This window comes from Hyperolius riggenbachi, chromosome 2 (assembly GCF_040937935.1).
Source record: "Hyperolius riggenbachi isolate aHypRig1 chromosome 2, aHypRig1.pri, whole genome shotgun sequence".
Classification (NCBI taxonomy): Eukaryota; Metazoa; Chordata; class Amphibia; order Anura; family Hyperoliidae; genus Hyperolius; species Hyperolius riggenbachi.
The window spans coordinates 198,683,918-198,697,624 of NC_090647.1; the positions used below are offsets into that span (position 1 = coordinate 198,683,918).

General features: G+C 39.2%; 1 protein-coding gene across 3 annotated transcripts in view; it reads left to right on the forward strand.

Annotated features, from left to right (window-relative positions):
- The window catches only part of FGF14 (fibroblast growth factor 14), a 663,348-nt gene that overhangs the window by 470,129 nt on the left and 179,512 nt on the right, over positions 1-13,707 (forward strand). For all 3 annotated transcript variants that reach the window (XM_068267978.1, XM_068267980.1, XM_068267979.1), the window contains exon 2: positions 7,074-7,184. In XM_068267978.1, the coding sequence (XP_068124079.1) occupies positions 7,074-7,184 (111 nt within the window). The remainder of the gene's footprint in view (positions 1-7,073; positions 7,185-13,707) is intronic.

A 13,707-nucleotide genomic window follows, 5' to 3' on the forward strand; every position in this document is an offset into this window, starting at 1 on the left:
GCTGCAGCCATTAGGACGTGTTCTATAGGCAGTAGCAGTGTTAGGGAGTTTTGCCCAAGGTCTCCAACTGAACTAGATGCTGGCTTACTGAACAGGAAGAGCCAAAGTTGAAACCCTGGTCTCCTGTGTCAGAGGCAGGTCCCTTAACCAGTACACTATCCAGCCACAAAGGTAAAAGGTGGTACAAATATTGGCAGAGGGAGGTTTTAGCAGCGAAGGCAGCTCTTATATTGGTGGAGATTGCAGCCAGTTTGAATTAGGCATTGTAGAGGCAAAGTTCAAGTGAGAAGAATAAAGTCAGGTTAGGTGATAGTAAAATATTGGTAAAAAAAAAAATCACAGATATTTTACTATCAGAATTAGCTAGAACCTAGTACAATATCGGAAAATAGCACAGCGCTCTTTTTGAGTGTATGCACTTGGTACACTCTGTATATTAAGGGAAACCAGGTCCAAGAATCTATTCTCATTTAATGCCTAATACACACAATGAGATTTTCTGGCAGATTTCCTGCCATATCGACTATTTCCAGCATTTCCGATGGATCTTCCGTACACTTCAACGAAAATCAATTGGAAATCAGATCGGACATGCTGGAAATAGTTGATCTGTCAGTAAATCTACCAGAAAATCTCATCATGTGTATTAGACATAAAATATAAACATAGAGGATTTGATAACATAATTTAACTGTGATATTTTTCACCATACATTTTCTAACTTTTCAATAAAACAAAAAAAAAATTAAGTATTTTGTTGTCGTGACAGGCAGCACTATAGTGATGCAGTACCTTACATATGCCTGTAAGTAATGAATCTGGTGCATCTGTCTAACTCTCACTACTATGCTAGGCATCTGGTCATTTCATGCACACTACACAGGATGATAAGGACCATATATTTGCAGTTATCTTATCTTACTGATAACAAACGTTTGCGCGTGGTGAACATCCATGGCGTGATGACATAATATTTTTGCAAATTAATCACATAGCTGTAGAGTAAACCTGCAAAAAATTACACCTTTATGCTTGACACATTTTCCATCTGCTTTTCTATGCAAAACACCACCTTTAGCTTTGTTGTTGATACTAGGTAGAAACAAAGCATACATGAAATAAAGGCGCCTGGAAAAAAGGCTAGTAAAATATCCCTAAGGTTAGTGATATTCTACTAGGGAATTTTGATAGTAAAATATTGGTAATATTTACTATTATTTTACTACGGCTAAACATAACCCTACTCTCACACAGAACCCTTCTGTGGTGGTGCCTATCCATAACACCCCCCCCCCCACCCCGTACTGCCTAACCCTAAGACTCCCTCCCCCCTGGTGGTACCAAGCCCTAATGCTGGATACACACGGTGCGTTCGCGCACTCGATTTCCCGCTCGATTCCCGCCGATTCGTTTATTTCCAACATGTCCGATTTGGATTTCGATGGATCGTTAGGTCAATTTGGCATACTTTGCATGCGAATCGACCTAACGATCCATCGAAATCCAAATCGGACATGTTGGAAATAAACGAATCAACGGGAATTGAGCGGGAAATCGAGTGCGCGAACGCACCGTGTGTATTCAGCATAAGACACCCACCTAGTGGTGCCTAACTCTTAGAACCTCCCTGGTGGTACCTAGCCCTTAGAATCCTCCCCTAGTGGTGCCTAACCCTAAGACCTCGCGGCCACAATGCAATGTCGCAAGGTAGTTATCCGCAAGCCATTTTTTCTGCAAGCCTTTTTTTACGGAAGCCGCAATTTGCAACAGAAACGTAAACTGCCATGTACCCTAATTTCCCTCCTATGCCATTAAATGCAGCTTTTAATCATAGTTGCTTATGGCAGGGCCGTTTTTTTTCTGTAAGGACGCCTGCGCATTTTTTTTCCTGCTTTGAGAAACAAGCCCCAGTGCATAGGTAGGTTAGAGTTATTATGTCTTTGTTTATAAGAATTCCCCACATACCCCCTTCACAGGATTGCTTTAATGATCCTGTTTGTATCCTTCTTTTAATATGATAATTTGTTATATCTGGAATTGTTGCAATCAGAATTAAAATGTTGATCAGAAGAATACCTTGTTACACTTTTGCTACATAGATGCTTTCACTCTTTCTCAGCAGAAACAGTAATTCCTGATAATGCCAATTGTGTACAGGGGTCTCCCAATGTCGCTGAGCTCCATTCTAGTGACTGGAATGTTTTCCCCATTTTTGTTCCCCGTGGTTCCTGGAGCATTTTGTGACTCGTGCTTCCTCCAACTCTCTTTTCCATTGAGTAGTACACACTACTACGCTGGGAGATTAGCAACATGTCTATACAACACTTGGTTTAAAATAGCCACCTGAAACTATCTGTAAAGATCATTTCGGGTGACCAATCAATCAAAAATGGAGGTGGTGGGCAGCATGTCGGGGGCCACTTGTCATTTTGCACCTGCAGTTGTAGAGGTCATGCAGAGAGTAAGTTGTCCATTCTGCTGATGGGATGATGCACAGCATTCTCACTTTTTTTTGCTCCATTAGGTTGGAGCTGAAGCCCTTTAGGTGTTATTGAGATCTTGTCGGAGTCTGTTTACATAATTGGGTCAGGGTACTTTAATTATTCCAATCGTTATTGCTTGTGGACCCCAGCCAGAGCAGGATCATTCACCAGGCATCCTAGGCAGGTGCTTGGGGTCTAGTGGGGGTCAAGGGAACCACCTGCCACCTTCGTTGACCTCTCTCCACTTCAGCTTACCAAAAGCACCACAAGGGGGCTCCTAATCTACTACTTTGCCCAGGACCCCTTTACATCTTAATCCATTTCTAGCCCCCACCCTTCTGCTGGGCATACACTATGAGTTTTTTTTGGCAGATTTACTTTCCGATCGATTCTCCGATCGTTTTTTCCAATCATTTTTCGGTTCAATTCCTATTGACTTCTGTGAGAAAATCGATTAGAAAAATGATCGAAGTCAGATCAGACCTGTTGGAAATTATCTATCGAGCCATCTATCTGCCGAAAAAACTCATGGTGTATTCTCAGCATTAGGCACGGTGCTTACTAAGTTATCAGATGGGCTGATTTAGCCACTTTAAGGCCTCTTTTCCACAGACTGTTGATAGGCAGGGAGGGCAATGCCCCTCAAACTCTCACAACTGCTCACTGCTGCCTAATAACTGCTTGCTGCTGCCTGGTAACTGCTTACTTCTGCCTGGTAACTGCTTGCTGAGCACACAGCTCAACAGTGCGTGGAAAAGAAGCCTAAAACCTACATTAAAAAAAATAAATAAATAATAATCCGTCTAATAAGTAATCCTTTCTACTGTAATGCTGCTTGATTACACGTTAGTCATTTGGTGTGATCATTCTCTGTTCTTGTATTTTCCCTGACAAATAATAGCATAAAGGAGGGTCAGTTTCATGACCTTTCTTGCCAAGACTTGCATGGACAAAATGCCATTCAGAAAGGAGTCTGTAAGTAAAGAGAAGAGGTGGAATTTTGAGCTCTCAATAACTGTAATTTGCATGATTACACAAGCAACAGCTTTAGTGCAGAGAAGCTATGCTTACATTTAAGTGAATTAAACAGTCTTTTGTTCAGCTTTTTCTGCCAAGAGACAACTGATTCTCCCTCGGATTGCTATTAAAACTGGCATTTTAACAGCTGAGCTGACTGATATGCATTGGTTTAATTAACAATCTGAGCAGAGCCAGAATCAAATCTGTTTAGGATATTTAACGAGAATATCTGTTCTATGAGAAAGCCACATGTAACAGTGTGTTAACTAGTACATAAAACAGAATCGGCTTCAATTACTTTCATGTGCTGATGTAAAATTTAGGATGACAGAGCTTTTGCTCGAGGAAAGTGAAATCTTTGAGGACAGACATGTGGGCATTATCCGATAGCTTTCATGTCATCTCTGCTCTTTTCATTTGTGTTAAATCTAAACTGAAATTTTTATTTCTACAATTTACATGGAATAGTTTTTAATTAGATGATAGATGTGAAAAAGTTAAAAGTTGTGGCCTAGTAGGGTTAAAGAGACAACCAGAAGGAGTTTGACTGAAAGGCTGGCTTCACCCCGATCCCTCATGCCACATCCCACAATTCCCAGCAGTGCATCCCACAACCCCCAGCACCAAAGCAACACCCCTTCCATAGAACATAATAGGAAGGCAAACAAATAGCTCATGATATTGACATGTGACACCAGTTATCACCATATGCCACACCCCTCAAACAAGGTACTGCAGGGAGCTGAGTTGTTACAATAATTCTTCAGGGACATGGTTGTAAGATGGTGCTTGTTGTCATTCCAGGATGAATCTTTTTAGTACCTGGCAAAAAAAAAAAAAAATTAGGAAAATACAGAACCATGCAGAGTAGCAGCTTAAAGTGATGAAGCACCCTCAGAGATGAAGCGACCAGAGATGAAGGACCCTCATGTATTTTACCATATATATCAGTGAGAACATTAGAGAAAATGCCTACCCTGCTCTCTATTTCATTTTTCTCTGCACAGCTTGCTTCTTACCATCCCTGATAAAATCCCCGACCGAGCATTCAGTCTGGCTTTCCTCAGGAATCATTATAGCTGAGTCTGTGTTCTCTGGTGTCTTTTCAAGCCCAAGCCTGCCCCCTTGTGGCTCTGCTCAGGAATTATTATAGCTGAGTCATTATAGCAAAGCCAGACTGAATGCTCAGTTGGGGATTTTATCAGGGCTGATAACAGGCAGGCTGAGCAGTGAAGAATGAAACAAAAAGCAGGGTAGGTGTTTTCTCTAATGTTCCCACTGATATATATGGTAAAATACATGAGGGTGCTTCGTCTCTGGTTCACTTTAATTTATGATTAGATTTCTATCTGATTCAGCCTGATCACTTTTTGGATTTATATTTTTAATTTTCTGAAAAGAGGCAGTTGTAGTGCTAGGCATGGCTAAAAATGTCTGACTGTAACGGTCTGTGAGGGATTGAAGCTGCTGAGCCTTTGTGTCATTTTGTGCTATATACAGGTTTGAATATTGTTGTTTTTCTGATACATTCTTTCTTTTCCCTGCGCATGCAAATTTGTAAGCAGCCTATTGATTTCAATACTGCAATAGAATTAATCACCATTTTATAAAACATAAAAATTATGTTTTAAAGAGAATCTGTTCTCTAAAATTCTTACGATAAAAAGCATACCATCCTATTCATTATGTTCTCCTGGGCCCCTCTGTGCTGTTTTTGCCACTTCCTGCTGCAATCCTGGCTTGTAATTGCCAGTTTTAGGCAGTGTTTACAAACAAAAGACAGGACGTGATAGGCTGAGAGGAGCGCCGTCTGTGACTCATACAGAGCCTGCAGGGGGCCTGGAGAGGGTGTGTATAGCTTCTATCCTATCACAAACAGAGTAGCACATTCCTGCCTGAGTGCCTGAGCCTGACAAAGCCGTCAGAGGAAAGAAGAGTAGATTATATAACAGAGATAATACAGCCACTGTGCAACTAGGAAAGGCTGCAGTAAGACAGACCACATTAGAACATGTATAGGAACTTATAGGATAGAAGAAATAAGGCTGAAAATTTCGTTACAGAGTCTCTTTAATATTCATATATAAGTAGTCTTTGCTCCTCCCCCCCTCCCCCCCCCAAAAAAAAAAAAATAATAATGAGGTTTCCATGTGATTTAACTATAGCTTGCCCAAAATGGACAACCAGCTGGATCACTGTTTTTGTCTATGTTCTCATTTTTCTTATTTTCTCTAAGCAGTGGGCTGATAGTGAATTATATAGGAAAAGAGATTATGCTAGTATTCCATGTTAAGCCGTGCCTGGCGTTCAGGTTAAAGTATAAGTTCAGTTGCAATGATTGGACAGTACTGCTATGAAGTAACCCTGTGCAATTACAAGTGTGAAATCAGACTCAATTGCCTCTGCACTCCCAGGCGATTATTAGCTCGCTCAGCAGTGCAGGAAACTTGCTTGAACTTTTTTATCCTTTTTTTTTTTTTACTCAATTCAATAGCTTGTCTCAGGTGCCCGGAAGAAATGCTTCCTGCCAAAAATGAGGGCAGATGAGCAACAAAACTATCACCTGATTTATGCCTGTGGTAATCCATATCGCTCCCCTCAGAATTTTTTCTTTTACCTATTTGAAGTAATAAAAAATAAATAATGTAGCTCCCCACTCACATATTTTAACCCCTTGTCCCCCTGTCAGGCCAGGATGAATAATATTGTATATTATTATGCATTTATATAACACTGAGCTTTTCCACAACACATTACAGACTGCATAGTTATGTCACTAACTGTTCCACAGAGGACATGAATATCCCTATTATAGTCTAGCACCAAAGTTTTGAGGGTAAACCAATGAACTTATCAGTATGCGGAAAACATACTGCACAACTCCATACAATTAGTTTTCTGGCCCAGGTAAGAACCCAGGAGTCTAGTGCTAAATGCTGGGCACTGCATCTCTGTGCTGCGCAGTTTCAACTTCATTCATTTCACTGAAAGATATTATGAAAGAGGATGCCATTTGTAGATTATGGAGAAGCTAAAATAAATAATAAAAGAGAAATTTTAGTGGGTGGTGCTTTATAAGTAATTGTTGTTAAATAGTAGTAATGCCTTAAAACAAGAGAAAAAAATGTAAACAGTTTACATCCCACAATTTCAGATAACACAAGCCATACACACTGTTATTCAGGGTCACATATTAAAGGAAAAAAAAGAAAAACAAACAGTTAAGAGTTTTACAGGCCACTGTTATTAATTCACAATAGCTAACCTTTTGTGACTGTGTATGTATGTGTTTCTGTATATATAAATGCCTGCATATGCTGCACACCTAGTCTGGACCTGTTTAGGTCACCCCGCCTTCTTTTGTCAAGAGGTCAGAATATGAAAAGGCCACAGAACTGGAAAGTTCAGCTTTCAGTGAATGTGTATTTTGGTCCTGTTAGTTTGTTAGACTAAGTTTACTAGCTATGGCTAACCTTAATTTGCCAGTGCAATTTAGGGCACAGACAAGAGAAACATCGTTGACTGATGGGAAATTTTTAAGACTAATGTCGCAATATGTCTGTATTCCAGATCCCCAGCTCAAGGGCATCGTGACCAGGTTATATTGCAGGCAAGGCTACTACTTGCAAATGCACCCAGATGGAACTCTCGATGGAACCAAGGATGACAGCAGCAATTCTAGTGAGTAGCATTCTTCTCATCTCATCTTCCTCCTGTCTCCATGGGGAAAAAAAGCCACCAGAATATTGATTACATATGCTGTTTGTCCTATGCGGCTCTAGAAGGCTTGTGTTTAGCAGCAGAAAATACTCAGATTTATTCAAACATGAGGAGAAAAAAGTGCAGCCTTTACGGTCAGATGTCTGTTCCTGTTTTGCCGTTTATATTACAAATTATTGTTTTTTTATGTAATCTCTTATGTCTCTTCTGCTCTAGTTTTTGCCTAAAGTACAGTACACCTTTCATGAGAGAGACATAGAGGTGGCTGCTGCCATCCTCCTTTTAGGAGCGCCAGTTGTTTGGCTATGATGCTAATCAGTATCCTGGAAGCAGTGTGCCAATCAGGTGCTCTGACATTATTGTCAGGTGACTAACATTTTCATTGCATGTATTTTTCATGTTGGCAATAGCTGGCCCATGCAGATCTCTCAAGACAAGTGTATGTTAAAATCTGTGACCCTGATCAATAATGTTGTGTACTTGCGTTATTGATTTTACCTCATTTTAAGATACTGGCATGCTATTTCTTTCTCTTTACTTTTTTTTTTTTTTTTTACTAAAAAGGGTTTATTAAGCATATAAGAAAAGGAGAAAGCATGCATCTCATTGATACAAACAGCGGAATACAGCAGTTAATCAATGATACAATTGGGAGTAACGACATTCAGTCAGTGTCATTATACAATATAGTTTACAGCAATAGGTAGACAATATGTGCCAAGGTACAACAAAGAAAAGAAAAAGACTGTGTACATGTTTCAGGTGGTTATAGGAGACTTTATGCAGTCAATGGTTATTAGTGGTATTTTCTTTGCACTCTTAAGGATAAAAAGCAGCCTGGCATGCTATTTCAAGCATGTAAAGTATAGTCAATTACACTGTGCTTATTCTGAAAGTAAAGTACAGTGTATAATGATCCCTAAGTGAGAAATCTGGTACTGTAGCTATATGTAATGTGACTTTTGCTTCTATAATGTTTCCTTCCTCCATCTTGTGGAGTTCTTAAAGCACACAAGAAATCAAATAGTATGAAGGAATACATGATACTGAGAGTTTATTTCTTAATGCAAACAGTGGCAGTGACATGCCAGCATTTTAAAACAGGTGTAAGATCTGTAATAGGAGTATATGTAGCTTTCTTGATCATCATCACTATAAGAAATGTTAACGGTGGAGAGACAGTGCTATCCATCCTAAGAGGTACAGATTACAGATCCATACAGGTAGACAGTCCTTTAAGTCAGTGTTCCCCAACCCTGTCCACAACAAGGCCCACCAACAGTGCATGTTTTGTGGAAATCCACAGAGGTAGTTGATCAGCTCTGCTGAGACACTACCTCACCTGTGCATGTTTGTGGTTTTCTGCAAAATATGTACTGTTGGTGGGCCTTGAGGATAGCTTTAAGTAACTCTTGGGATACTGGAAAACCCAAAGATATTCTTTATAGTACAGTGCATCTTCTTATAAACTCTTATATAAGGTTATTAAATGGTTTCATAGTCTTAGATAAAGCTTAGAGTTTAATTCTATACTGTAGATAAATATACATACTGTATATAAATACAGTTTCAAGTTAAGTTAGTTAGTCAAGCTAAGGGTTGAATCTTCCTTTTTATTACTCTCCTACACAACTGTTCTCGGACTGAATCATAAAAGATAAATAATGCTTTAAGTCTAACCCTGAGGTTTGTTCACAGGAAGAGAGTTTAGGTTAATGATCCCACCAGTTTTTTGCTGCTCCTCACAGTCCAGTCAGAATGCTGGGTTTATCTATGACCTGTCTGCATTGACTAAATTGCGATTAAAGGGACTCCGAGCAGTGCAGAAACTATGGAAAGATGCATATCATTTTAAAGCTCTCTTTCTCCTCTTTTCAATGATATATAAACCGCCGCCCTACGCCTTTTAGTTTTCGCTATTTTCGCGATTGAAATTGCCGAAAATAGAGAAAACTAAAAGGCGTAGGGCGACGATTTAGGTGACGTCAGAAAGAGGAGAAAGAGAGCTTTAAGGGCCTGTACACACTGCTGCGCTTGCGTTGCGTTTTTAAAAACGCATGCGTTTTTAAAAACGCAAGGTCTTTTGAAAAAGAATGAAAATCGTGATGACTTGTACACACTGGTGCGATGCGTTTTTAGAAAAACGCAATCGCAGTGCCTGCTGCGCTTTTTTAAGCGCAGCGCATGAAAAACGCATTAAAAACGTGCGTTTTTGCCTGCGTTTTTCAGAAGTCAGTATCCCAGAAGACTCTGCAATGTCCTGATTCCTGTTGAAATGTAAACTAGAAAAAAAACAAAGGATTCTTTTTAGCCAATCAGCAATTACAAGAAAAACGCAAACGCACAAAAAACGCAGGCAAAAGCGCATGCGTTTTTAAAACTACAGGCACTTTAAAAACGCATGCGCTTGCGTTTTTGCCTGCGTTTTTCAGTGTGTACAGGCCCTTAAATGATATCCATCTTTCCATAGTTACATTGTATTACACAGGGCGACTTTTTCTCAAAGTCAGCAGCTCCATTCAGCAGAAAAAGTCGTCGCCCTACCTAAATCATCACCCTACGCCTTTTAGTTTTCTCTATTTTCGCGATCGAAATCGCGGCAGCAGCAATTTCAATCGCGAAAATAGGGAAAACTAAAAGGCATAGGGCGGCGGTTTATATATCATTGGAAAGAGGAGAAAGAGAGCTTTAAAATTATATACATCTTTCCATAGTTTCTGCACTGCTCGGAGTCCCTTTAAGGAAAGTAAGTTTGAAGAGTTGTCTGTGTTGTCAACCTGGAATTTCTAGAAGTGTCACAATCAGAATTGTTTGACAAATATATAAACATTTGGCTGGATAATACAGTTCACATATATCATGTACTTAAACTGTTTATTTAGCTTATTGCTTGTACTTCAACTTTAAAATACTCTTTTTATATTAAAACTTAATTCCAGGAAAATATTTATCGTATTTAACATTGTGTTAAAACTATTTTTTGTTTTATAAGTGTTTTGTGTCCCCCATCTGTAAGAATTGCCTCACTTCCTGTCTACACAGGAAATAGGGAAATCTTCCAGAGATGACTGAGACAGCAACAAATATAGCATTTATGTAGAGTGGGGAAGATTTAGAATCCATGACAAGATTTTATTATGGTGCCTTACCATATTTTCTGTTCCTGAGACTGCTAGTTTTCACAATAATGCCACAAATCTCCATGGAGGTTCCAGGGGCAGATAGTGAAACATTTTCAGTGGAGACCTGACAGCAATAAAACCCCCAAACATCTCTAACTTTCCACACTATCCAAATTTAGAATGAAAAAGAAAAATGCTGCATTCTTTCTACCTACATGATTGTTGTGAATTTAGTATCAGAACTGGAAAAAAAATGTTTATGTATCATTTTCATGTAATTATTTAATCACATCAGACATTATATGTGAGTCTGTAAAGCAGAAATTAGTAACAAAGAAAAACACAGAGGTGGAATGCATAACAGTACATAGCAGTAACAATGCTGAACGTGCAGGATAACCTCATTGGCCAATCAGAAACATACTTAGGAAAAGGACGCCAGGTGAAGCCGCTAGTAGAATATTGACAATACTACCAATATTTTACTAACGCTTTACTTAACCTACTTCTCACACTACCTCTTCCTCTACCTACTCCTAACACTAACCGTCCAGCTAGCTACTTCTAAAACTAACTTGGATTGCACCTGGTGTGTAGACTATTACTATACTTTTGTAAATTATATACTAGGGGCTGTTATAGCTGCCAATAAAATTGCAGTCTATGGCAGCACCTAAATTATCAGACTTCATCTTTCATCAACTGTGAGCAGAATAGGACCATCCACAAAGCAACCTAGGCATGTGCCTGGGGCATACTGGGCGTCAAGGGCCAGGATGCCACCATCTCTGATTTCTGATCACCGTCTCTAATTTCTTTCCTACCTTAACTTATCAAAAAGACTTATAGGGGGTGCCCAAGTCTAGTACCTTGCCTTGGGCCCCATTTTATCTTAATTCTTTTATGACTGTGAGCAGCTTGAAGAGTGATAGACGATTGATGGATTGAATGATAGAAGGGTGATAGATGATTAATTGATATATTAATTGATAGAAGAGAGAAGAATGGTTGATTCTGTTACTTTTGGATTCAGTACTTTTGTTGTCAGGTCTCTTCCTTGGTGAAAAGAAATATCTAAGTTTAAAGTCAGAGGAGCTAAACTCCTCCATATTTTAGTCTGGTGCTTATATCTTGAGAATTACTGAGATACAGATCTTTAGTGTAGTAACTGGAGCGTGGATTCTGGGAGATTCCAATGCTCCAGTTCCCAAGCTGTCATCCTCAATTACTTCACTGATTCACGAGAAAACTTCACTGCGAAAAATACAAGAAAGTAAGTGAAACCAGCAAAACAAATTACAGGAGAGAATATAGAGAACTGTTCGGTGAGCAGAGTTTAAGGACTTGGCTGATCTCTCATACTTTGTTCTTAATTTCCAACACATTGATTACAGCACTTCGGTATTCAAATTTAACAGTAATTCTATGGACTACAGACTAATAACAGTTCATAAACAAACATAATTACAGTGATCAGTAGATGAGCTGCAGTAACCCATAGCAACCAGATTTCACTAATGTACATAGATCAGTTAAGATATGTTTTATGATTGGTTAGTATAGAATACTTCAGTTATTTCGTTGATGTTGATTCTTTGTAACGGTACCCACAGAAGTAAGACCGCACACGCATCATTCTGCAGTTTTTCATAGGGTTTTGATTAGTAGGTCTGGAGAAACACATCCATTACTGGCTTACTCTGAATTCTTTCTGTCAAATTGGCCAAAGTAATTTTGTCAAAAGTTTTTTTTATCTGTGTTGGCTTACTGACCAGCAAGTTAAAGGAAAGATCCCGAAGGCTACAATTTATAGGAGAATGGCTCTGTCTTCACAAGTCTGGTCACATCTCAGTTCAGCATTAGCTGGTGTTGCTGAATTCCTGTGTGTCGGAACACTAGTCAAAAAACAGATATAATCTTCAATACCAAAGTAAGAAATTATTCAGTATTTAATCTGGCTTTGAATTTTATCGTTGTGAATCTTTGCCTTGTTGATAAAGTTTGCTAGACCTTACCACAAGGAGAAAAGACAAGTAATAGATGCAAAGATCCGTCACAACCAGTCAGTAATTGGCAATTGCTAATACAATGACCTTGAATTATTAAGTTGATTCCTGACTAGGAAGCTTGCTGCTTTTCACATTGTTATTAAAGTTTTTCATTATTTCCTAGCAGTAGCATTCATGTCAGCAAGTTGAGCTCTCCCTGTTAGACAAAGGCTATGACAGCATTGTTTTTGATCATTTCTTGTATTACTTAACTGTATTAATACTGAGAAATTATGGACAGCCCTGAAAATCCCACTGGAAATATTACATTACTAACAGGAAAAACGTGAATCGTACAAGTTTGTATTGATATCTGAAATTGATGCTGAACCCTTTTGCTCAGGTATAGAGTCAATATAGGCATACACTCCACAATATTTTTAACAGATTAGAGGTTTGATTCAATGTAAACATCAAATCTACTGCCAATCTACTAAAATGATGGCATTTACTATGGAAGATGAAATATTGATTGGACGTGCCTGTTCTTTCCCGATCAGTGTCCCACAGCTTTGTGCTGCATGGGACAATGCATAGCCAGAAGCTACAGCAAGGAGATCAAAATTCAGGAACCCATGTGCACATTGATTTTCCTGTTCGATTTGAAGCTGCTGGGAATTGATTCCCCACAAAATTTCTTGTTGATCTAATTTCAAACAAAGATCAGAAGTATCAATTGGACAAGACCAAATATCTCGATTGATCAGGAGCAGTGCAGGAGTGGTGGTAGCTTGATTGCCCATAGCGTTGCAATGCACCGAGCAGTGCAACGCTGCGGTTCAATTGATTCCCTCATAAATTCTATAACACAGGCTGTGTATGGTAGAAATCAATTCATCTTTCAATCAATATCGATAGGAGAGGAATCAACGGTTTTGCCACATTGGGTGATAATGTATAAGTGTATGGCCAGTTTTAGACAATATTTCCGCTGTTATCTTGTCTGATATCTAACGGTACAGGGTGGTAGACCAACATCTAGAATGGATATAATTTACCTGATCTACCTCAAGTTGTATAGTTTATGCCTAGCATTAGAATAGAGCAAAGAATACGTTTACAATCCATCTCTCTTGGTCTGTTCAGACATGCTACCTATTGCAAATCTACTTCTAAATAAAAAAGTAAAAGCCCCATACCCACTGCTAGATGGATCAGGGAATGCTCAGTCATACAGCAAGAGGAACGAGTGTTCCCTGATTCAACTTCCAACCTGCGGGAGCACACGACGGGCACAAATGAGAGTTCAAATGATCATGGCACTTTGCTGGGAGTCATTGGGGATCTTAAAGATCCGATCCACTGTGACAGCCG